Consider the following 22717-nt stretch of genomic DNA (forward strand, 5'->3'; position numbering starts at 1 on the left):
GAAAGAAAACCCAGAAAAGATCCAGTGGTTCTCAAAATTTTAGCAAAAAACATTTTTTTTAATTTTCAAAGTAATATTGAAGAGTGGAAATACCAAAGGAGGTAAGTGCCAAAATTATTTTTTCGAGATAAATGAGAAAAACACAGTAGAACTGAAACTAGTAAATTTTAAAATATCTTTTAAATACATATAATATACATAAACAATAGACGCTTTCGCTTGGCACTTATAACTTTTGTTAGCACATGCAGCATAGTATTTATTACGTTTCTCATGTAATAACTTAATATTGAAAAATTTGGCACTTACCCTCTTTGGTATTTTTACTCTTCTTCATTTTCTACTATTTTGGGCTTATTTGAAAAACGGCAAAGAGAAAATATGTTTCTTTTATCGAGATCTACCAGCCCTGAAAACATTTGCTCTTAGACTCACCCTGTATGGTAGTTTTGAAGATTGACAAAATTTAAAATGATTTCGTCCTACTTTTATATCTCCACAAACGACATAATATCATCTGTTTCATAAAATCGGACGTTCCTAGATCCTCCATATAAAAGCTAGTCGATATTACAGCCCAAGCGATATAGCCCCGATCCGTATTAGAAATAGTAAAATTGCGTTTTGCCCATAAATTTCCCGAACAAATGCATCGAAACCATTGGAATGCTAATGGAGTTGCGGCTGCGACCCTTTTATCATCGCCGATTTCCGCGCTAAATGTTTGTTCTAATGCGTGAGCCCGATCAAAATTCAAATTTACCGCTCTCGACTGTCTAATTTAACGCTGAGCGGGCTATTGCGTTGTTGTTTTTTTTGACACCGTAAATCCTTTCGTCCATTTTTGACATCCATCGAATAATCGGATGATCGAGGCAGATTGAAAAAGTTATGACGGTTAATTCTGATGGATTTTTTTGCGTAGAAAAATACAGACTAGTGATGGGCAAATACAAGAACAAGACCAAGGTTCTTTTGGTCTTAGTCTTGGTCTTGTCTCTTGCAAGTCTGGTATTTTTTTAATATACCGGGTGCGTCTCAAAAGTGGCTACTATAACTTTTTTATTTTTTCAGATAAAAAAACAATATTTGGTATGTTAGTATATGACATAAATTAGGATTGATTGACGTATTCAACTGTTTTTGGTCACTTCCTGTTTCACCGGAAATGACTACAACTTTTCATTTTTAAATGGCACCCTCGGTATACTTTCACTCTATTCGATAGAAAATGAATAGAATGGCATATCATAATTTTGATATTTTGGCTTAGAAAAATCGAATTTTAAATGTCGATCTAGAGTGCCATGGCTGTGTTAAAAACACCAATTTTTAATCAAGGAGCCTTGGAAAAATAGATTTCATCGTCTAATGTTTTTCGTATCTTGTCCTGGCCGGTTAAAAGTTGCCCAAATCGTATTTTTAATCATATCTCAATTTTTTCAAATGGAACAAGGGTGGCTCATTAGCATATTTGGAAAAAGCATTTTTTTACGAATAATTTAGTACCACACACTTGTTATTTCGAGTCAAATTGTCGTTATGAACCGCATGTTACAATTTCAAATAAACCATATACGAAAATATCGAAAGTTGACATATATGATATATCATTCTATTCAGAGTGTCATTTTCTATCGAATAAAGTAAAAAAAAATACCGAGCGTGTCATTTAAAAATCAAAAGCTGTAGTAATTTCCGGTGAAACAGGAAGTGACCGAAAACAATTGAATACGTCAATCAATCCTAATTTATGTCATACACTAACATACTAAATCTCGTTTTTTTTATCTGAACAAATAATAAAGTTATAGGAGTGAGCCATTTTTGAGACGCACTCGGTATTTCTACTAGTGGCACTATCTACAAAGAAAATATTTAATCTAAATTAAATTAATAATAATTAATATTTAATTTAATTTTTTTTAATTTTATAATATTTAATATTTTTTTATTTTTTTATACATTCTACATCTACTAAAAAAAAAATCTAAAAAATTCTCTATTCCTTACCAAACTTGCCCTTATTCTTTCCAAAGGCTACGAGAATATAAAGCATACCCTTATCTAAAATACGTTGTGGGCGATCCTTTCTATTCTTTTTTATCTTACATCATATTGCATTGACCAAGCCCAATTCTGATAAATTTTAGATTTTGCGGCTAGCCAGTTCTATCTATGAAACCTTTTATATATTTTTTCATTAGTCATAAATTATACATTTTTCCCTGACCAGATTTTTGTCGATCTTTTTTCTATTTCGAAAATTGGATTTTTGATAACTTAAAATCTCCTTAATCATCTCAAATTGATTTCTATAATGCACTAACCGCCATATAAAAAGAAGCAGAAAATAGCTAGGTTAGTATCATTATACAGGGTGATTTTTAACCTATACGCATAAACTTGGGAAATTATTGCTGATGACAAATAATGACTAATAATGAAAAATGTTAGTTTGCCACGCATACTCGGTGCAAACTGAGCACCTATACAAGGTGTTCGTTAATAACATGTTAATAATTAAGCAGGTGATTCTTGGACCTATTCTAAGAAAAAAACTTCATATGAATATATGTCCTAAACATCTTAAAATTGTGTGAGATATAGGGTGGTAAAATTTTCAATTTTTTAAACCACTAATTTCGAGGTTCTGAATAAGGTTTTACTCCAAAACATTTTAAATATAATTTTCAAAGAGTTTCGTTAATATTATTTAAAAAAATTAAAGATATAACCAAAATTCGGTATTTATATCCAATAATATATCGTATTCGCGAGATATTCCCATTCATTCTAGACGATATTTTCGTTTGTTATTCGCGAATATTACGTGGATTTCTTCGATTGGGTTGCATAATACGGACGGAAAGGATTTCATGGCTGCTATTTTGGTAAAATGCCAACATCTGCCTGGGGCGTTGCTGTGCCACGCATTTAAAATACCTTATTTATAAACTTTTTCCTCCTAGCTCGGGCTATAAATAATAATTTTGCTCTAGTTTTATTTGCATTAGTCCGCCAGATAATACGAAAAATCTAAATTTATTTTTATATACCCGACCGCAATCATTGTATATTTTTATGTTATTATTAAGATCGGGAAAAAAAGTTTTTTTAATTTCACTCAAAATGAGTTATTTGGATCATAAATGACCTAAATACAAAATATTTTCATGGTGTCTGTCTGCCTGTCTGTCCGTCTGTAACACGATAACTCAAAAACCGCTAAACCGATTTTAACCAAATTTGGCACAAAAATACTGTGGCACCCGAGAATCTGGCCATTAGTGTTTGGTGGGGGTTGGGGGTTGGTAAGGGGGTATGGGAGGGGGTTAAAAATTTTAAAAAATCGTAACTCCAAAATTACAGTAGCTAGCGAAACGTGGTTTTCAATTTAAGATTAGGAATAATATTTGCAACAAAATTTTTAATGACATCAAAATCAGTCAAAGTCGCAATTTTTGAGAAAATCCGTGTGGAGAACTCCAAACTCCCATCGGACGCGACCCCAGGTGGCGGATAGGGGAAATAACCGCGGACCAAAATTGGAAAAATTCCTTTGAAACTAAGAGAACTGCCTACCAACTTTTTATTAACATATTTTAGTATGGGCTGAAAAATCTTGTTATATCATTTAATACAGTTCTTTTTTTGATTAAAAAACGAAAAAAATGTTAATATGATTTAAGGCGCTGAAGGAGAAATATTATCAGATGTCCCCAAGCTGAACGACTCCGAACGTGCTGAATCGTGAAAATTGTAAGAAAATGGCCGAAAATTGGGGTGGAAACGCTAGAATTTACTTTAATAATTTCCTTTGTACAGTCTGAAAGCCCACCGGACCAATTACAGCGGCGATGTGAAAATTGAAAGACCGTCATAAAGTGAATTGTGTTCAATTTAAAATTAAGTATGGGATAATATTACTATTATTTTAAATTATAACTTCCTTATAGACAATTTACAACTTTAATTAGAAAATTAAATATAAGTTTTGATAATAGAACGCATATAAAGGTATCGTGAACTAGTTTTAGTCCAAAGAAATGTTTGTTACAAGATATACAAGATACATTTGAAATCAGCAGTAAGTTCAAAAAATCATTTATCATATTGTTCCATCTTGGTTTGTTACTTCCTAGTTAACAGTATTTTGAAACTGTCCAACTCTACGTTCCTGAACTTAACAAATACTTAAACGACGCTCAAAATTGTGATTCTGTAACAGTTGTGTAAAAATACCTAGCTAGTTTTACATAAAACGTTAAATGCCGAACGCTTATTTTGCTACTTTTTCGGACTAATAAAATAACTCTTAACGCAGGGATGAAAATAAGCCGTAATAATATAAGTATCCCTTCTCCATGTTGAACACTACAGTTGTAGTGAAGAATTGTAATTTTTACATCATAAAATGTCAATTTCCCAAATAACAAAGTCAAAACTTAGAAGATAGAGCCTAAAAAAATAACATAATTAGTTAAAATTTTTCGATCGATAATTTGTTTTAGCATCAGTAGCAATCACTAATCCTCTAATTAACACAGTATTTTCCAAAATTCCAATCATTGTTGATTGTTCTGTATCTTATTATAATTCATGACATTAGGCATGAACAATAGACAACCAATTTAAATTTGTCGTAAAAATACACGTTTAATTTGTTATTATTCCTTATAATCACACTGTTATACGTCAATGTCAACCTGTAGCACGAATTGAATAATTCAAAGCATCTCCGTAACATCCCGGTAGCGTCCAATCTAGCTTAGCCGCTAAAGATAACGTTTTGATAGCAAACCCGCTGGCTAATCTGGCTTGATTCGATTAGCTTTCATAACAAAGCCGGTCACTGTGCTTGAGCCCGTCAACGCTAAACCGACCGCATAGCGAACTACATGACAACACAAAGGAATAATTCTGATACAGAAGAGCCGCGAAAATGTACAGAAAAGGACTATATAAACGATTAAAAAGCCTTAATGTATATTTTAGAGGGCTTTTATTTATATTTAATGACCAATTAGGCACGAAAAGGAGTAATTTGAGGAAGATTAGGTTGAGTTAAGACTTCTTGTAGACGGAAAAATGTTAATCAAGCTTGAAGAAAGTGAAAATAGGCTTGGAAGGCTTTGTTGGCCTATTTCACCGGAAATTACTACAATAAGACGAGATAAAACTGAATAAAAACCACTTTTAGCAAAAAAAACGACATGTGCTTCTTGATAATTACCATCAGATAAATATATTAGAATAAAAATGCCCCGAAGAAAAGTAATAGAAACAATTTTACAAGACCTGGTGCATCAGCTTCGTATAGTATAAAGAAAATTAGAGATAAAACTCAATAAAGACCACTTTCAGCGACATTTGTTTTATTTTACACAGGGTTTTATTTTGAAATAAAACACCTCCTGGGCTAAGGCCATTAATATGCCTTGAGTAAAGGCGGTACTGGACCACTTACTGTTAATTACTGGAAAGATAAAGCCCGACACACATTGTACGGCATGTCGGAAACATCGCAAGACGGTCTATGATTTATAGTTTGCCTAGCATGATCTTTAATTGATTATGCCGGATTTATTTTTTTTGTGTGAGAAGTGAATTAAATTATTTATTAATTTTTAATTTATTACTTTTTCAACAATTTTAATAAATATTGGCTCAGCTAGTGTTCTATATAAGTCTACAAGAAGAAGATTGTATCAATTTCGACTTTTAACGTCGATTTTACCGGTTGAAATGACTTAGAATCGAAGCCCGAGTCCGCCTATGATTTATAGCTGGGCTGGCTTGGTCTTAAAATTGATGTCGATGTCTTTGACTAGTTTGGGCTTCGCAATTTCAGCTGCAGAGTTTATTTCGACTGCTCTCCGACATGATTTATCAAGTTAAAGGAGCCGGGAACGCCTGTACATGGACGATAACTAATCCTGTGGATCAAAGCAACCTTAAATTATAGAGTTCTTGATTAAACTGAAGTGTATATGTCCATATTTGTAGTAAGAAAGTAAAATAATATCAGTTTTACAAGATTTTTTTTACTTTAAAAGATACGTATATTCTTAAAAAGTATTACTATCTGTCTAAATTGCTATAAAACTCTGTCCCAAACTATGCATATTAAACGCATTGCTAAATCGCTTGACCCTAGCAAATTTGATCAAGATTATTAATCTTTGTTTGGTTTGAGGTGTTCCCGGGTTAACCTATTTGTCTTTGCACAGCTATTAGTCGTTAGGGAACATATTTACTAATAATTAACAAAGTTAAAGGCTCCGTGGGACGTGATACCGTTTAAACGCCAGTTTTCACCTATTTGGTTAATTTATTGGATGGTTTTGAGGTAGTTTGCCCGATTTTGTCCCTCGGGATACCGAATATAGGAGACTAATTTAATATATGGAGCATCCCAATAATGTCCCGAGATTTGAGAACAAATGTATGATAAAAGAATCAGCGAAATTCGTATATTTTGTGACAAAAAACTAATTCTTAATTTTAGACTTTTAAAAATATTATATAAAACATAATTTTTACTGTAAACACTCTATAATAATACATGATTTTGTGTTCATTGTTCATTCATAACTGTTAGATGTATGATACAAGTTTTATTAATTTTACAAGCAATTATTAATTATAAGCGATGAACTATAGCTTATTTCCTTCATTCGTCTTCAAATGTCACTAGTACGTGAAAAAATAAATATTTTGACATATTTACTACATTGTTACAGTTCCAAAATGAAACATTGCAACTACTTTTCATTAATGGTTCTAGATCTAAATAAAATAGTATACAAACTTCGGAGAAAAATTTTAACTACTGTCTCGAGATTTTTGTTCATTACATTATAATACAATAAACAAAATCTTGTAAAAATATATATTTCTAAGGTGTAGAGTGAAATTACCTTTTAACAAATATTTCTTGAGGGAGTTTAAATTAAAGATTGATGAGTTACATTGTTACAAACAGTGGAAAGCTTAATTTAAACCGAGTAAATAAATGAAAACGCCTTTCTACGAAGAGGAATGAATGGGGCCCTTTTTAGCTGCGTTTGATTAAAATTCTAAGATCGAAACTCTAACAGGGATTAGACTAAATCACCTTGAGCCGTTGGATTAAGCTAACAAGGAAATTATTCTTCTATACCTATATAGAAAGCTTCTTTTGAAATAGTGTAAGAATATCAGTAAGTTGAAAAAAAATTAGATAATCAGTAATTAAATTAAATTTTAATTCGTTAAGATTATTTATTGAAACTTCAAAAAATAAAATTGATGCTCCTTTAATATACGTACTAAAATTCTTGCGCTAAGAGACATCCTATATAACAATAATTCCAGTAGGTTGTAAAAAGGTTTGGCTCCCTATTATTAAACTTTTTGTTTTAAAAATACTAGAATAAAACATTGTAAAACGTATTTTTCTTTGTTTATTTCGTTTAAATTAAATTTTCAATTGTTAACAACGTAACTCGTTTAATAAATTGGAAATTGGTACTACAAACAAGATAAAATTAAATTTAATTGAACAGAAAAAATACAGGGAACATTATTGTAACCCAACTACATGAAATATTGATTACATTGGCACATAAGAATTAAAAGTTAAATTTTCTTACAGTGCCTGTCTTTTGTTACGAATTAACATATTTAATGCAAGTATAAAAACCCATATTTATACAATAAATTCAGTACAAAAACAAAAACCGAATTCGTACAGATTTAACGAATAAATCTAGATGAATTAATGAATTATAACGAATTAACAGCATTATTAAAATCTTAGAAAATCTAACTAGGTACGGACAAAAAGTTATTACTCTTCAAAACTTAGGAGTCATATTGACATCAAAATCGAATTTCTCATGTCAAAAAACCCTCAGACACCAATTTTCATCCAGATATTCACGTTACTTCAGAAATTATTTGGAAAAAATCGAAATAAAAATGAAACTTTTAGAAACTTTTTTTACGACATACGAACTTTTTTACTTATATTTATCTGCAGAATATACTGGCGAAGTTTCCGGAATATATTTCGGAGCACTCTGTATAACCATAGATTTCGATATAATCCCCATTACATCCTCCTAGTTGTACGCAAACAACTTCAATCTAACCATCTCTCTATTTATACCTAATCGAATATAGAGCAGATTCCCAGATTAATAATACTGTAATTAATTATAAGCCTGGCTCAGACTAATTATGCAGGCGCTTGGGTTTCTGCAGAGGACAGCTCTAATTTTGTGGGACGCTTCTGTTTTAATGCAGAGCGGAGAGATATATAATCGCGCGATGCGCCATAAGCCGGCAAATTGTTGTCGTTAAAAGTTCAAAAAAAGGTGGACAGGAACAGCGAAAATCTGCCCTGGAAATGAGCGCGTCATGAGCTAATGCGGGGTTTATGCAGGTAGGATGCTGAACGAATATAAATATAAAGTTCGTTTAATTGACACGATAAGAATTAAAAAAGTCCTGACCATAGTTTTAAAAATAACAAATTAATTATGACATTATATTACGTTAACAGAACCACTGGATCTTTTCTAGATTTTCTTTCTTGTAAATTTAATCTACTATCTATGTTACCATATTATGAAGGTATTATATTTTTAACTAAAAATTTTTAAAAAATCCAAAAACTTTTTCAAAAAATTCCAAATTTTCCAAAAAAAATCGCAAAAAAACTCATAGACGCGTTTCTCGGGTTGAAATATACTACTCCTAAAAATAAATATTTCCACTTATTTCACTTATAAGATTCACCCTGTATAAATAAAAATAAAAAAAAATTATGTGTAAATAGAAATTTAAAAAATATATGAAAAATCTTATTATGTCAATAATAAATATAAAAACGCAAAAACTCTTAAATGTACTAAAATTTAACGAATAAACATTAACGAATTAATAGAGTTATAACGAATTAACAAGATTACTAAAATTCTTAATGAATATCCTGAAGGACAAAATTGCATTTTTTGACGAATAAGCTAGATTTACGAATATATTTAGGTATTGTAGGTATTTATTCGTTAAGAAAATTTAACGAATAAATCTTAATTCTTATTATAACGAATAAACATGATGATTAAAAGTCTTAAAATATACAGAAGTCGACAAAAACTTTCTTTTTTTTGCGAAGAAGCAATATTTACGAATTAATATAATAGAATTCACAGACTTAGGAGTCCTTTTCACTACTCCGAAAAAGTCGCAAAATGCGTTCGGCATTTAACGTTTTATCTAATGATATATAATTTATATGGTTGTGTAACAAATTGCTCGCTATTTTATGGCAAGTGCTGAAACTCTGCAAACCTTAATCAAGCCTTAATCCAAGCACGTATGTTTGGAATTTTGGGTGTGGCTCAACACGACAGGATCGGGCTAAACCTTAGGCAGATTTCTGAAATATAATATATATTTCCTTCGGCCACACACAATAGACTCTTAATTCGTTACTTCTAACAATATCTCTTCTTTCTTTTTTTCTAGGTGGTCTCAAGGGCTCCTGTTCCACCAAGGCGTAGTAGATTGCGCTAGGGCAGCCCTACTTCTACCCCTAGGAACCTCAATCCTTCACTGTCAACCTGTGCACAAGTGCTCATTGGTAGAAACAGCGTTCCTGCTACTAGTCACAGTGGCAACTGTCAACATGTTGACAACTGTACTGAACGATTCTCCTGTTTTCCCTGATGACGAGGACGCTGAAAGTACTATAACTGAGGCACCGTTGTTGATGGATTCGCCTCAGTGCGTACTGTTCGGTACTTTCATGATATGGTTCGCGTCGATCACTATCAATCTAGGACCAACGTTTCTTTCAGGTAAATATATACAGGGTGGCACGTTGGGACGATGAAGTCCAATATCGTCGTTGTTGAGGAAGATATGAATAAAATTTTTATACCGGGTACGTCTCAAAAGCGGCTCACCCCTATAACTTTTTCATTTTTTTAGAAAAAAAAATAGATTTGGTATGTTGGTACATAAGTTAGTATTAATTGACGTATTCAATTGTTTTCGGTCACTTCCTGTTTCACCGGAAATGACTACTACTTTTGATTTTTAAATGGTACCTGCGGATTGAATTGTTGAATGTTTTGAATTTCTTAAAATCTTTGAATTTCTTGAAAATCCACACGCGTTTCTATGGTAACATAAAACGGTATAAAACTTTTTTCCATCAAGAAATCTTTATCAACAACGACGATATTGGACATTAGAATATTTTTCTCTAAAACATTTCTCAGTTTAAAAAGAAAATTTAAAAGATAATTCCATCCAAATTTAATAGACTCTAACAAAATTACGTAATGCAACGAAATATCTCGATATTCCCTCGAACCACTTCACTAAACCACTCAATTTGTTGCCGATATAGAGCGTAGAGATGCGACGGAGAAGGAGGATAGAGCGAGCTTTTAAGGGTAATTGATACCCTAATAGGTCAACCAGAGCTCTCGACTGGCTCTATGAGGATAGAGCCGCGTCAATAACAATTGAAATATCGCAACGATTAGAGCAATTATAACTCCGGAGCTATGTAACTTTGAATTTTATTTTCCAAACGAACTCTACTAAATGCTTTGACCTATTTTAGAGGCTTTATTTATAGTAGGCTGTTTACAGCAACACTAGAAGAAATCTTGATGGAGAAAAATAGATGGAGAGTATCTTAACCATCTAAGAACCTAACCAACTGTAATTTTGTGTCTCGATTATCTTTTACTACTCTTCTATTTTAATGTAAAGTTTGTAATGCTTTGCCTGATTGCTTCTATAAAATAAATTAAACAGCTAACATCAGATTTCCCTAACGGACTACAAATCTTTTAAACGCAGATTGCTTCAGGCAAAACAAAATTTAGTTAAATTAAAATTAGAGGTTATAATGATATAGATTCGGCAGAACTGGAACCTGGATGTAGATCCAGGATCTTGATGTAACTCCAGATCAGACTATTTTACGAGAATAACGTTTTTGACGAAAACAATGAAGCTCTTTCTGTGCGCATCCAGGCTTAAAATTACAGTTATCCTTTCTTTGTTTCTAGGCGCTTTAGCAGCTCAAGGTGAAGCCGGCCACAAACACCCATCCTGCCCTCTAATCTACGGCCCTTTGAGGCATTACATCCTCAACGCCCTCTGGATAGCTGTCAATTTAGTTTGCGTCTTTTTGACGCTGTTTCACCTGCGAAAATTGCACCGGGACTTGACGAAGGCTAATGTGGAAGCTGTCAGAGTCACGGGATTGGTTACTACGTTGGTTAATATTACCGGAGGAGCGAATCACGTTAATTGTAACAGTGAAAGGGTAAGTAAGTGTGTTAAAATGATTTGGGGGTGATATGAATAGGTAAAGATAGTTAAAAAGGAAGAAATAGTTTATCAAAAAACAGCTATTGATCAGATTGAGTATATTTTTCACAATTTGTGTTTCCCCGATACACACGTCTTTGTAAAGATTAAGGAAGGAGCATATCAAAAAACTTGATCGACCGAGACAGGGACCTAAACGCCAAACAAAACGTTATATAATCCATATCGTAGAAGAAACGTTGACAAATATAGACTTAAATCGAACACAAACTAACGCGCAAACCCACAGAAGTTTTTCGATAAAGAAAACACCTCTGTTTACAAAGAAAAGGTGAATTATTTCATTCCCCAACTCCGCCACCGCATTCCTGGGGGGATGATATATCGATTGGGGGGAGTGCGATAAATGAAATGTCAAGGCGGAAAATAAGAAAAAGACTTAAAACAAGTAACAAAGAATAATTTCCCATCTTCTTCGCACCGTACCGTTTTTTTTTCTAGTAATACCATTAACTTTTTTTTTCGAAATCTAATTTTATCCTATAAAGAAGTTCTTTATCGCCGAACTGAATGTAATAAATGATATTAAGGACTGATCTCTCAATATACAGGGCGTTTCAAAAAAAATGTGCCTTCTCTCGTGGGGAGATATCTCACGTAAAAATAAAATTTATTTTTCGTATCAACATGGGTCCGATTCTGCTTTGTTTCGTAGCTACAGGGTGTTAAAGTCTTCCCGTCCCTATAAAAATGAGTATGGAAATACGTAGTTTTAGAGTTTTACAGGATGTTATATAAAAAATTTTAAAAGTACGCGTTTTGTAATTATCTTAAATACCATTATTTTTTATTTGAAATTGCTGTAGGTTGGACTAATAGTAATAATATTAAATAATAAATTGGGTAAAATATATAATTTAATAATTTTACTTTTATTTCTATTTTATTAATTGTCATTAATAAAATTGCGTTTATCTCATCAAGGAGGCTGAATTCGACAAACAATCAAGAGATAACTTTTAATTGGCATTAAATGGCCTACGCAATTTTGATATCAAATGAAAAAAGTCAGTGGCACATGAAAAATATTCCAGTGATAACCCATATGCACGTCCCTGGTGAATATGGCGACACATTTTTTGCTTTAAAATATGTCGCATCTATAGTAACTTTTACCTTCAAAATTTCATTAAAATCGCTAAAAGCACTTGGAAGGAAATTGTATTAAATCGAAAGATTATTAAGACTTAACACCCTGTAGCTACGAAACAAAGCAGAATCGGACCTATGTTAATATGAAAAATAAATCTTATTTTTACGAGAGGAATCTCCCCACGGGAGATGGCACATGTTTATTGAAACACCCTGTATAGCTTATTTATTGTAGATAAATAATTGAATGAAATAATATTAAAAACTAACGAATATACTTTGTAAATTTTGCTAGTTACTGATAAGTTTACTTCAAGTATCTAAGCTGGAGAATTCTGTCTAAACTTCCACAATCTATTAAGGCTGGTAAACTTCGCAACAAATCTTACATGTACGTTATACCCCCTTGTAACAAATTTACTTGTCGAGCTATACATCTCCCAGCATCAGTTTGAAATCTATTTGCAAATTAGATGCAAATATATGCGTCCCCGCTACAAGCCCATCCTTACTATGTGATAAAGGGCAATATAAATATACAGATATTCTATTCTTATTTTAGAAATTTTATTATTTATGTAACTCATTATTCGTTATATAACTCGTCAGAAGGAATTCAAAATTTTAGGGAATAAATTTGAAATTATAAACTTCAAACTGAATATCTGAATATATTATTCATAACCCTATTCTATTGTTAAAATAAGTTTTGGGTTTATTAATATTTATAGGCGTAATTTCTGTCTAAGGGCGTGAGAATAGTAACTTAATTTAAATATGGCGCCTTGTTTCTCTAAAATACGGAGTGATCAAGAATAAATGAAATAGTTGGCAATGCTGTTAGAGGATTTTAGGAATAGTGATTAGTACTGATGAGTTTTTCTTTTTCTTCTGGAAAGTTTACAATTTTTATTTTGTTGCTTGTCAAATCAACTAATTTTTCAATGTATAAAAATTATTGTTCAAAATATAAACATTATTTTTTCTAAATTTCACAGTTAAATAACTTGGATATTTTCAATTTAGTTTTTAAAAATGGTAAATAATCCCACTTCTGATGTTAGTATTTTTCAACTTGTTTTAAAAATAATAAACAGAAAATATATTTATATCGTTCAAATCCACCACCCGTTAAAACACTTGCACTTATATAAGAAACCCCCTGTATACATTTGCTAGTGATTTTTGCTCATAATAAATAAAAATTTATCGAAAATTCCCTGCCCTGCATAGATGTAAAACGCCGTAAACAGAACTTTCCGTAACGGTTTGATATTTCTAAAGGTCCCGGCTTCGAGTTATTAATGGTGGAAAGTTTCGGGCCTTCCGATTTTATTATACTTAAGATTGGCGTCACGCCGGGAAAGAACCTTCTGTCCCCCCCTCCCCCACGCGCCGCTACTGTGCGAAATTTACAAAGTTTTTCGCTCAAAAATAGCCCTGAAGGATGGTCTAACGTTGGGGAAGGCAGCCATTAAGAAGGCGATACCTTGAAGGTCTTTTCGACCACATAACGCGTAGGTTTAACGACAGCCCTTAGTCCTTTTATAGGGTAGGTTTATGGGATACAGAAAAAAAAATCGTAAACATGAAAAAATAGAGAGAATTCGGCTTGATGCGAATTTTGTTTTTTACTCTAGACGTTTTATAGTTGTTGGGTAAAATTCTCATTACTAAATAATATAAACAGATAAACATTACTGTATCCAAGATATACACAGCAGATATAAACAGAAAACTACTAGGCTGTGTATTAATTAGCATAATTTTAACAGATCTGTAGAAGAAATTCATAGTACAGTAGTCGCAAAATATTTTTCTGCACGTCATCACTAACGCACGCCATCACGACTAAATGAAATTTTGACAAAAATGTTTAAATTTGTTGTATAATTTAAGATACCCAGCGGCTCTTCATTTTACTTTATAGAGCAAATGATTGTAACAGATATTTTATTTAGATTAAAGCTGCAAAAATTATTTTAAACCGAATTTTATTATCGCTATGTTGGTCACATTGCGCCGTGTTCAGCAACGTTGTCGTTTATTATTTGACAATTATCATAATGTCAGTCATTATTTTGTATAATATCGTGTTGTTGTTGAATCTTTGTGAGTAATTCTCGTTTTTTGCCTATTTTCATAGTCTTTTTTAACAAAAAAAAATTCTAAATTAATTAAATAATTAAAACGTAAAAATCTTTAAAACATGATATAAATATATTGTTTTCCAATTTTACATTAAGATTCATCTCATAAATCCATCACAATCTGGCAGCGCTGTCGCCATCGCTTGTCGCTCAAAGTTGATCACGTGCATCGAAAATTGTTTTGCGATTACCGTAGATTTGTCATATTATTATTGTCATTGAAAAATAGAACTACCCTGTATGTCTCGATATGATATTTTTCTCTCTGATTTCTAGGAACGCAACGGCGCCGTCGAGGAGCACAGACGAATGCGGGAGTATCTGCGAAAAATGGAACGCGATGGGGTACAGAGGGTCAAAATGTTCCTCATCATAACGGCGGCCTATGTGCTATTTTGGGGCCCCCTATTCTTCGTCACGCTCATCAATCACCCGATCGTAGGAAGCAATCCTTTAGGACACGAGGTAAGGGACACGCTAGACAGTCTTAAGTTTATTTGCTCCGATTGACAGAAACAGAGACACGACATAAAAATAAATATTTGAAGAAAAAATTATAGACCTAGTTCTCAGTAAATTTATTCAAATAATTAAATTCAATTTTAATTTTTTAATGTGTGCCTATTGGTCGAGCTTTATATAACGCTAAAAATAAAAATATCTCGCCAGCGCGAGGATGCAATGATGTTATATCTTGAACGCCGCCGCACGCAAGCCGGGGTCAGCAAACTTTCCGGCTGCGATTACGTCTCCCGTTCGCTCTCTTAGTCGGTGGATGATGCGGTTTTTTAAATACATCTCGTCCGGTATGCGTTTTTTAAAATTCATAGTTAAATAACTTTAATATTTTCAATTTATTTTTTTAAAAATGGTAAATAATCCCATTTCTGATGTTAGTACCACTTCTCATGTATCCCACTTCTGATGTATCATATAATCTAAATTTATTTCTTTTTTTTTAAACTGGTTTGATTATTTTATTAACCTGTTTCTGTATATTTTATTTTTTAACTTCAAAATTAAAGACTTTAATAAAAAAAATTATTGTGTTGGTAAAATGTTAATTGCAGTTATTTATTTGATGAAAATGTTTAAAATTGATACGGTCACTATAAATGTTGAGAGGAAATTGATCACAGATAACAATTTATAACAAAAGTTATTGAATAGGTGAAGGACAGCGTGATAGGTGAAGAAGAGCGTTGGGAGACTTGGCATTTTTTACATTTTACGTTTCTGATGGGATACTTCTCTTTCCAGAATAATTCGGAATCATAGGATAACTATTATTGCACTTACTAGAACAGGGAAAAGGCATTTCCCGGCCCGCAAAAAGAAACTCGAAAAACGTACGGGTTTTCTTTAAAACACCTTGACTTTTAGACTTTGCCCAACTGCAAAAAGAAAACTCAAATAAAATAAGCCTGATATTGAATAGGTGGACCGAAGCTTTTGCTATCGAGAACAATTTAACTTTGTGGGCTCGGGACCGTAAAGTTTCTGTTTTCCACTAACTTCGGAATTCTATTTGACGTAGAAAACGACCAGAAATAGCTCCAAACAAACGTGCCGAGAATTTTTGTTTGTGAATATATTTTTTACACTTTCGAAAACCACAAGTGATTACAAAATGTTGACTCTAAACATTCATCTATTGTTTTTAGTAATTCAGTGATCTAAAAAAATGTGGACACGCTTCAGCATGTCTAATATCAAAATAAATCGTGTGATCGAAAAAAACGCCGTCAAAGATTGTTGGGGAATGACAATCGATAATAATTTTGGCGAGGTTTTTATTTTTGTATTTTTTATAAAAAAACTATAAAGTAATAGTTATTTTTTATACAAGAAGTTAATTAAATAAACTTGGATACTTAAAATCTCGGGAGACGATAATGCAATTTTATCGTCGTGTATATAAAACAATATTTTTTTCCACAGCGACACCAATTTTAACAGTTTCTATGGAAAAAAATATTATAAAATGTCTAATGCATAAAAAAATATACTGCCCTGATAATTATATTTTAAATCCATCTCGCTCTTGTTTTGTACTAAAATTTTCGAACAATATTTCCACAAAAATGCTACAAAGTGGCCCGTTTCCTCTGTACAAACTTGTTTCGCGTCACATATTTCACCGGAATGTTTCTGAAAGCATGCCGAGACAACGTTTCGAGGCGTATTATTAATTTATAGAGCCAGGGGAGGAAATAAAACATACGCCTGAGACGCCAAAAAGGCGTAATAACTTGAGTCCCGTACGATTTTTTGACTCTCGCATCTTCCGCACGTATCGTTTAATATTTTATATATTTCGAACGAGTCTACTGGCTTAGTCACAGATAAATTTGAATAAAAGCCTTTCTTGTAAAAAAATCTACGTATTTCTTGCGTTTTTCTGTGTTTACTTGGTATGATATTTTGTTATTTTTAAAATCGATTTTATGCAAAGTAAAAATTACGAAAAAATGTTAGTGTCAAAAGCGAACATCTCCAACAAAAATAAGGCTATTGTGATGAACCAAAAAAAATGGTCAAGTGCGAGTCGGACTCGCGCACGAAGGGTTCCCTACCATTCATTATCTATACAATATTAGGCACTATATTATTATAAACTTTTTTTCCGATTTAGCTAAAATTCTGAATGCGCGTATAAGTAATTTAAAAAAAAATGAAGAAACACATTACTAAAAATTGTATTAATCAATAATAAATATGTAAAAAGTAAAAATAAATATGTAAAAATAAAAAAAAACGATTAAGAAAAAAGTCGCCTTGTTCTTATAGCGGCAACATAGATACATTATCTGTAAAAATTTCAACTGTCTAGCTATAACGGTTCATAAGATAGACCTTTGTGACGGACGGACAGCGAAGTCTTAGTAATAGGGTTCCCGTTTTTACCCTTTAGGTACGGAATACGGAACCCTAAAAATTATTTAACTTTAAAATTAAAAATCCAATTTTTCTCTATTTTTTTCAGATCACCCTCCACATATCGTACGTGCACGCCATCGTAAACCCCACCCTCTTCCTCGTCCTGCATCGAGGCCTGCGCAAGGCCGCCCTCGACGCTTGCTGCGGCTGGGTACCCGTGTGGGTAGGACCTCCCCCCGTGCCCACGCCCCCCGATCCTCCCCGTCGCACTACCGTTCCGGAAATCGCCTGCCTGAAGCCGCCCATGCCAGCGCATCCCGACAGTGCAATGGTAATTAAATATTATATGTAAGTGGTGTACCCTATGCGCATGCTCATTTTCGTGTCATTTTCTCGGTGTCAGTAGTCAGTTTCGGTGGGCGTGGTTTTATTATGAAGAGGCGGAGTCAAGTAATTTTGGGCGTGGAATGCTCTAACTTTCCTCATTAAAGATGGTTTCTCGCTTTTCTGTCTCACTGAAATAAATCTAGTTTTCACTTTCACTGAAAATATAAAAATATTGTTCGGTATCACTGAAAATATATTCTCACGTTCATTATTCGTTCAGTAATATTTATTCAGTCATACTGTTTCAGGTGAAAACACGCCTTAAAGTTGTTTCTAGCAGCAATGGGCGTGACTAGATCTCGGTGGGCGTGATGAGAGTATAAAGGGGCGGAGTCACGTTATTTAGGATGCGTACTCTTTGAAGGGGCGCGTCATGATTTGTAGGCGTGGTTAAAAAGGGTAGAAACTTGCGATAGAATGCTATGAATTAAGTAAATTCAATTAAAATTAATCACTAATAATTTCAATTGTTAATAATTAAAATATTGATAGTTTTTTTACGTTTTTTATACAATTCTGTGTAATACCAAACTAAGTGTATCGTAGTAATTGTATCAGAAAAATATATACGTTATTTTTATAATTTCCAGGGAAACGCCGATTTGAGTCTGTGGTCCCCGGACAGTCCCACAGATTCAGTATTGCCGCTGGACACTTTAAACGGTGGCCTCGAGACCAGATGCTTTCCCAGTCCCAAGCTGGACAGATCGCCAACGGAAAGTGAAGAATAACGAGACGACTGAGACAGATCCACTAGAATTTAAAACATATATAATAACAAAATTATTTCTCGAGGATTGACACAAGAAAAAAATTTCTAAAATACTCTCAATGTACTTATTATCTTATAAAATAAGAAATAATACCTATATAATATAATAAACATACTTAATGAATGTTTTGATGTCATAGGACTAGAAAAAACTATTTATTACAACAAATTAACAAAATAAATGTTTTAAATTCTGGTGTTTCTTGTCTCAAAATATAGTAACGAAAATTTCACTAAATTTATAGGAATTGAACGACTCAAAGCAACACATTTTATGTTTTAATTTTACTTCCATTAATTTTGTAAAAGGAATTGATATTATAATTGTTAGGTTATATACAGATAAAAAATATATCACTAGAGCGTAGAGTGCAAGACCAAAATAAAATCTTCATTTCTATTTATTACTAGAAATTATATTTAGATAGAATCGAAATTAATAGAGAAAAGGAATTTATTAAATAACACGTGACATCAGCAGACGACTATACAGTGCGTTTTTTTAAATAAGTGCGAATATTTTAACTGATATTTTTATTATTTTCATATCATATACATTTTAAAAAAAAATCTGTAAATCCGTCTCAGATACTGGCTTCTATCAAGGTCCTGAGACTGTATGATAAGTTATAACTCAAGAAAGAGAAACACAATAGGTCTATAAGATGTGTATGAGATTTTTTTACTTATAAACAATAAAAATAAGAAAATATAATTCTTTAATGGAGATCTATACAACCCTGAAAATATTAGCACTTATTTAAAAAACATGCTGTATAAATATATTAATCAAAACACATTAACTTAAGTTTCGTAGAGTCAAAATAATTTTTAGAATAATTTTAATTTAAAAAAACTAAAAATAATCAACTAACCACAATGCCAAAAGAAGTTAAAAGAAAAAACTTTTAAAAACAGTTACTAAATAGAACTAGAATTTTATATAGTTAAAAGTAGTTGAAAAATAATTTTAAAGAGCTTTTTTCAGTCTGCTGATGTCAATATTGAAAATTTTATAACAGCACTTTTAGAAAAAAGGATCAACGTACATTTCGCACCATTAATATTAATGAAAAAAAAAATAAAACTGTTAAAACTATAGACGTAACATATAAAAACTAAACTAAATAATGTGCCTAAATATCAATATCTGTAAAAATGTGTGTGTATATATTGTAAAAAAAATAGTAATAATAAAAAGTAATAATATAATCTGTCCATATATGTCAATTTAAAGAGAACGAATTTTGATTTAACTGAAGGTATAATAAAAATATTCGAAGATATAAAATAAAAATAAAGAGATTGTTATGTTGAAAAACAAACTGTTATAATTTATGGAAAATACTGAAATAAATTATGTATAGAACGATTTTTTATTTGATTTTTATTTCAATATTCCAAACCTATAAGAGCATAAGTCAAAATCCAAAATTCACAAAATCCAAGTCCAAAATACATCTAAAAACAATAAAAAAACATAACACTTACCTGTTCAAAACCGCCCAAAATGTCTGTAGTATCCATCGCTGACGTCACAGGCAGTGTCCTCAAAGTTTTCCCTGCTAAATTCGCTAAAGTCTTCACCACACTGCTTTTTCCGACGCCTGAACTTCCCACCTACAAGTATGACGTTAATTTTAACAACAATAAGTCGAGGCTTGCAGATTAAGACCCTCCAAATAATCCACAGGATGAGTCAATAAAAAGGCGAGAAAGTAAGTGAAACAAGTTACTCAGAATTTTATTTTACCTCTATACAGGGTGTTTTTAAAAAGTGGCCTACCCCTATAATTTTTCCTTGTTATTCTTATAGTGTTGTGTTAGATGTCTTTGGGACAGACTATAGGAATAAAATATTCACAAACTTACCAAAATGGCTAGCCAATTTTGATTGACACAGTAACTGAGACTTCTCAACACACCCAGCTGATTTCTCAGAATCAAATATTCCCTATCTTCAAGCACGTGCTCATTAGGACCAGTTTTAGACCTGTCAATGCTGCTGTCACCGAAATACACCCTTCCCCTGTTGACATAACTGACAGGTTGGGATCCTTTAATGTCACAACCAAAAACTTCAACAAAAATTTCACGAACTCTCGTTTTGTCTGATTCAGACCTCATTCTGTCGATGTATATCAACTGGATTGTACTTTCCGGACTGAAGTACTTTGTATTTGAAGTACTATTATGATTGTAATGGTACAAAATCGCTTCGCACCATCTGGTTAAGTCTCTTAAATTACATTCCCACGGTGCTCCTTTTGTACCGAAAGAATATTTGCTTAATTCGCCAGAAAGTTTGTAGTTGAACTCAATCATTTTTTGGATTATATTCTTGGGAATGTTAGGGAATTGTTTGGTTAGGATAATTTCCATGTCTTTGGAGCTAAATGGTGTGACGTATACTTGAATAAACCTATTTAAAAATGACTTGGGCAAGCCTCGTCTTGACCCACCTTGTTTTACCGGATTTTGGCAGGCAAAAAATCGAGTTCCTATAAAAAAAATGTTTTGTGTTATATCTTTAGATCCACTAAGATACGTGAAGAAGTAAATTTGCTTTATTCGCCTAAATCATATACAGGGTGTCCGAAAAATAAGTGCAAGTATTTCGATCCCAGAAACACGCCCACGAGTTTTTTTTGTTAGGTAAGTTTTTTACTTTTAATCTGAATTTTCCAAGTGGTTTTTAATAATTATAGTCGATGTGTCAACACTGGGCATCAAACAAGCTGGTAATTGCTTGGTATTTGCGGCTGATAATCGTTTACTGCCGGCGGCTCTGAAAATGTTGCCATTATTTTTTCCAATTCTCAAAGTTTTATTTTAAAAATGTTAAAGAGAAAATATGTTTTTTTACCAGATCTACCAACCCTTAAAATCCTTGCACTTATTTCTGGGACACCCTGTATAAAACTTTATTTAATCAACGACCCTGTATACTCCGTAATTATTCTTTTTTATTCAATAAATTTGAAGAGTAATTTTACCTGTTTTCACATGGAAGGTTTTTCCCAACTCGGGAATAAATATTTCCCCTCTATGGTCCAAACAAGCGTTTAAACCTTCCAAAACTGACTGAGAAGCTAGGTTAAGTTCGTCCAACAATATCCAACAACCTTCTTTTAACGCCTGTAAGAAAGGACCGTCCCTCCAAGAAAATTGACCTCCCGTGCCTCCCTCTACCGGCAAATCGGCTCCAAACAAATCAGAAACATCCTAGAAAAAAATTACATATATACAGAATGTCCTATAAAAGAATACACACAAATACTCAACTGTTTGATCTGACAGATTTATCCGGAATATTTTATGACGTGTATATTTAGCCAGGGCTGTTACCAAGCTCGTTTTACCCACTCCTGGACTACCCTCAAGCAATATGGCCTTATTCAGTTGCATTCCCCTTAGAAGACTCAAAGTATTCTCCATTGTAGTGGGTGCGTCAAAGGAAAATTCCTCCATTTGTATTTTTTCACCACCCAAACCAATACAAAATGGTTTTATACCAAACTCCGTATCGCTCAATGTAATTTCATGGTTTTCTGGCAATATTCTATTTTTGTTAGATTCAATTTGTTTTTTTAAAAATTCACCGCATTTCTGTTTGAATTTTTGAAGCACGTTCAAAGATTCGGTGCTTGTAGTGCCCGAGCCTAAACTGTCAAGAAAAACCAGGTAGGCACCGTGGAAGTACGCCTCTAAAGGACTGATTTTTTGGGACACTGTGTTTATAAAATTCACCCACGTCAGAATGTCTCTTATGCTCACCGTGTATCTGAAAATTAAAATAATGCGTGGTTAATCTTTGAATAAAAAGTACCATACGATCGAAAAAAAACAGCGTCAAAGATGGCTGGGGAATGATGGTAATTTTGGCGAGATCAAACCCTAGGCGTCATTTATTTGGCTGGTACTTTATTTTTTAATGACGCTTACTGCTAGTCGGTCTTAAGAAGGTTGTAATTTATTTAAATGACGTCCCCAAAACTATACGCATTTGACGCCGTTTTTTTTATCATGC

The 22717-nt window shown here is 32.6% G+C and overlaps 2 protein-coding genes across 3 annotated transcripts in view; one reads left to right on the top strand and one right to left on the bottom strand.

Annotated features, from left to right (window-relative positions):
- Positions 1-18945, top strand: part of LOC115876282 — a 36237-nt gene extending 17292 nt beyond the window's left edge. The window contains exons 3-7 of the mRNA XM_030892004.1: positions 9520-9851; positions 11082-11341; positions 14925-15113; positions 17635-17859; positions 18506-18945. Of these exons, the coding sequence (XP_030747864.1) occupies positions 9520-9851; positions 11082-11341; positions 14925-15113; positions 17635-17859; positions 18506-18646 (1147 nt within the window). The 3' untranslated portion in view covers positions 18647-18945. The remainder of the gene's footprint in view (positions 1-9519; positions 9852-11081; positions 11342-14924; positions 15114-17634; positions 17860-18505) is intronic.
- Positions 1-22717, bottom strand: part of LOC115876278 (midasin-like) — an 84847-nt gene that overhangs the window by 52834 nt on the left and 9296 nt on the right. For both annotated transcript variants that reach the window (XM_030891997.1, XM_030891996.1), the window contains exons 14-17: positions 21973-22471; positions 21684-21912; positions 20560-21188; positions 20179-20307 (exon numbers count right to left, since the gene is read on the bottom strand). In XM_030891997.1, the coding sequence (XP_030747857.1) occupies positions 20179-20307; positions 20560-21188; positions 21684-21912; positions 21973-22471 (1486 nt within the window). The remainder of the gene's footprint in view (positions 1-20178; positions 20308-20559; positions 21189-21683; positions 21913-21972; positions 22472-22717) is intronic.

Source organism: Sitophilus oryzae, unplaced genomic scaffold (assembly GCF_002938485.1).
Source record: "Sitophilus oryzae breed Bouriz unplaced genomic scaffold, Soryzae_2.0 scaffold_1430_pilon_pilon, whole genome shotgun sequence".
Classification (NCBI taxonomy): Eukaryota; Metazoa; Arthropoda; class Insecta; order Coleoptera; family Curculionidae; genus Sitophilus; species Sitophilus oryzae.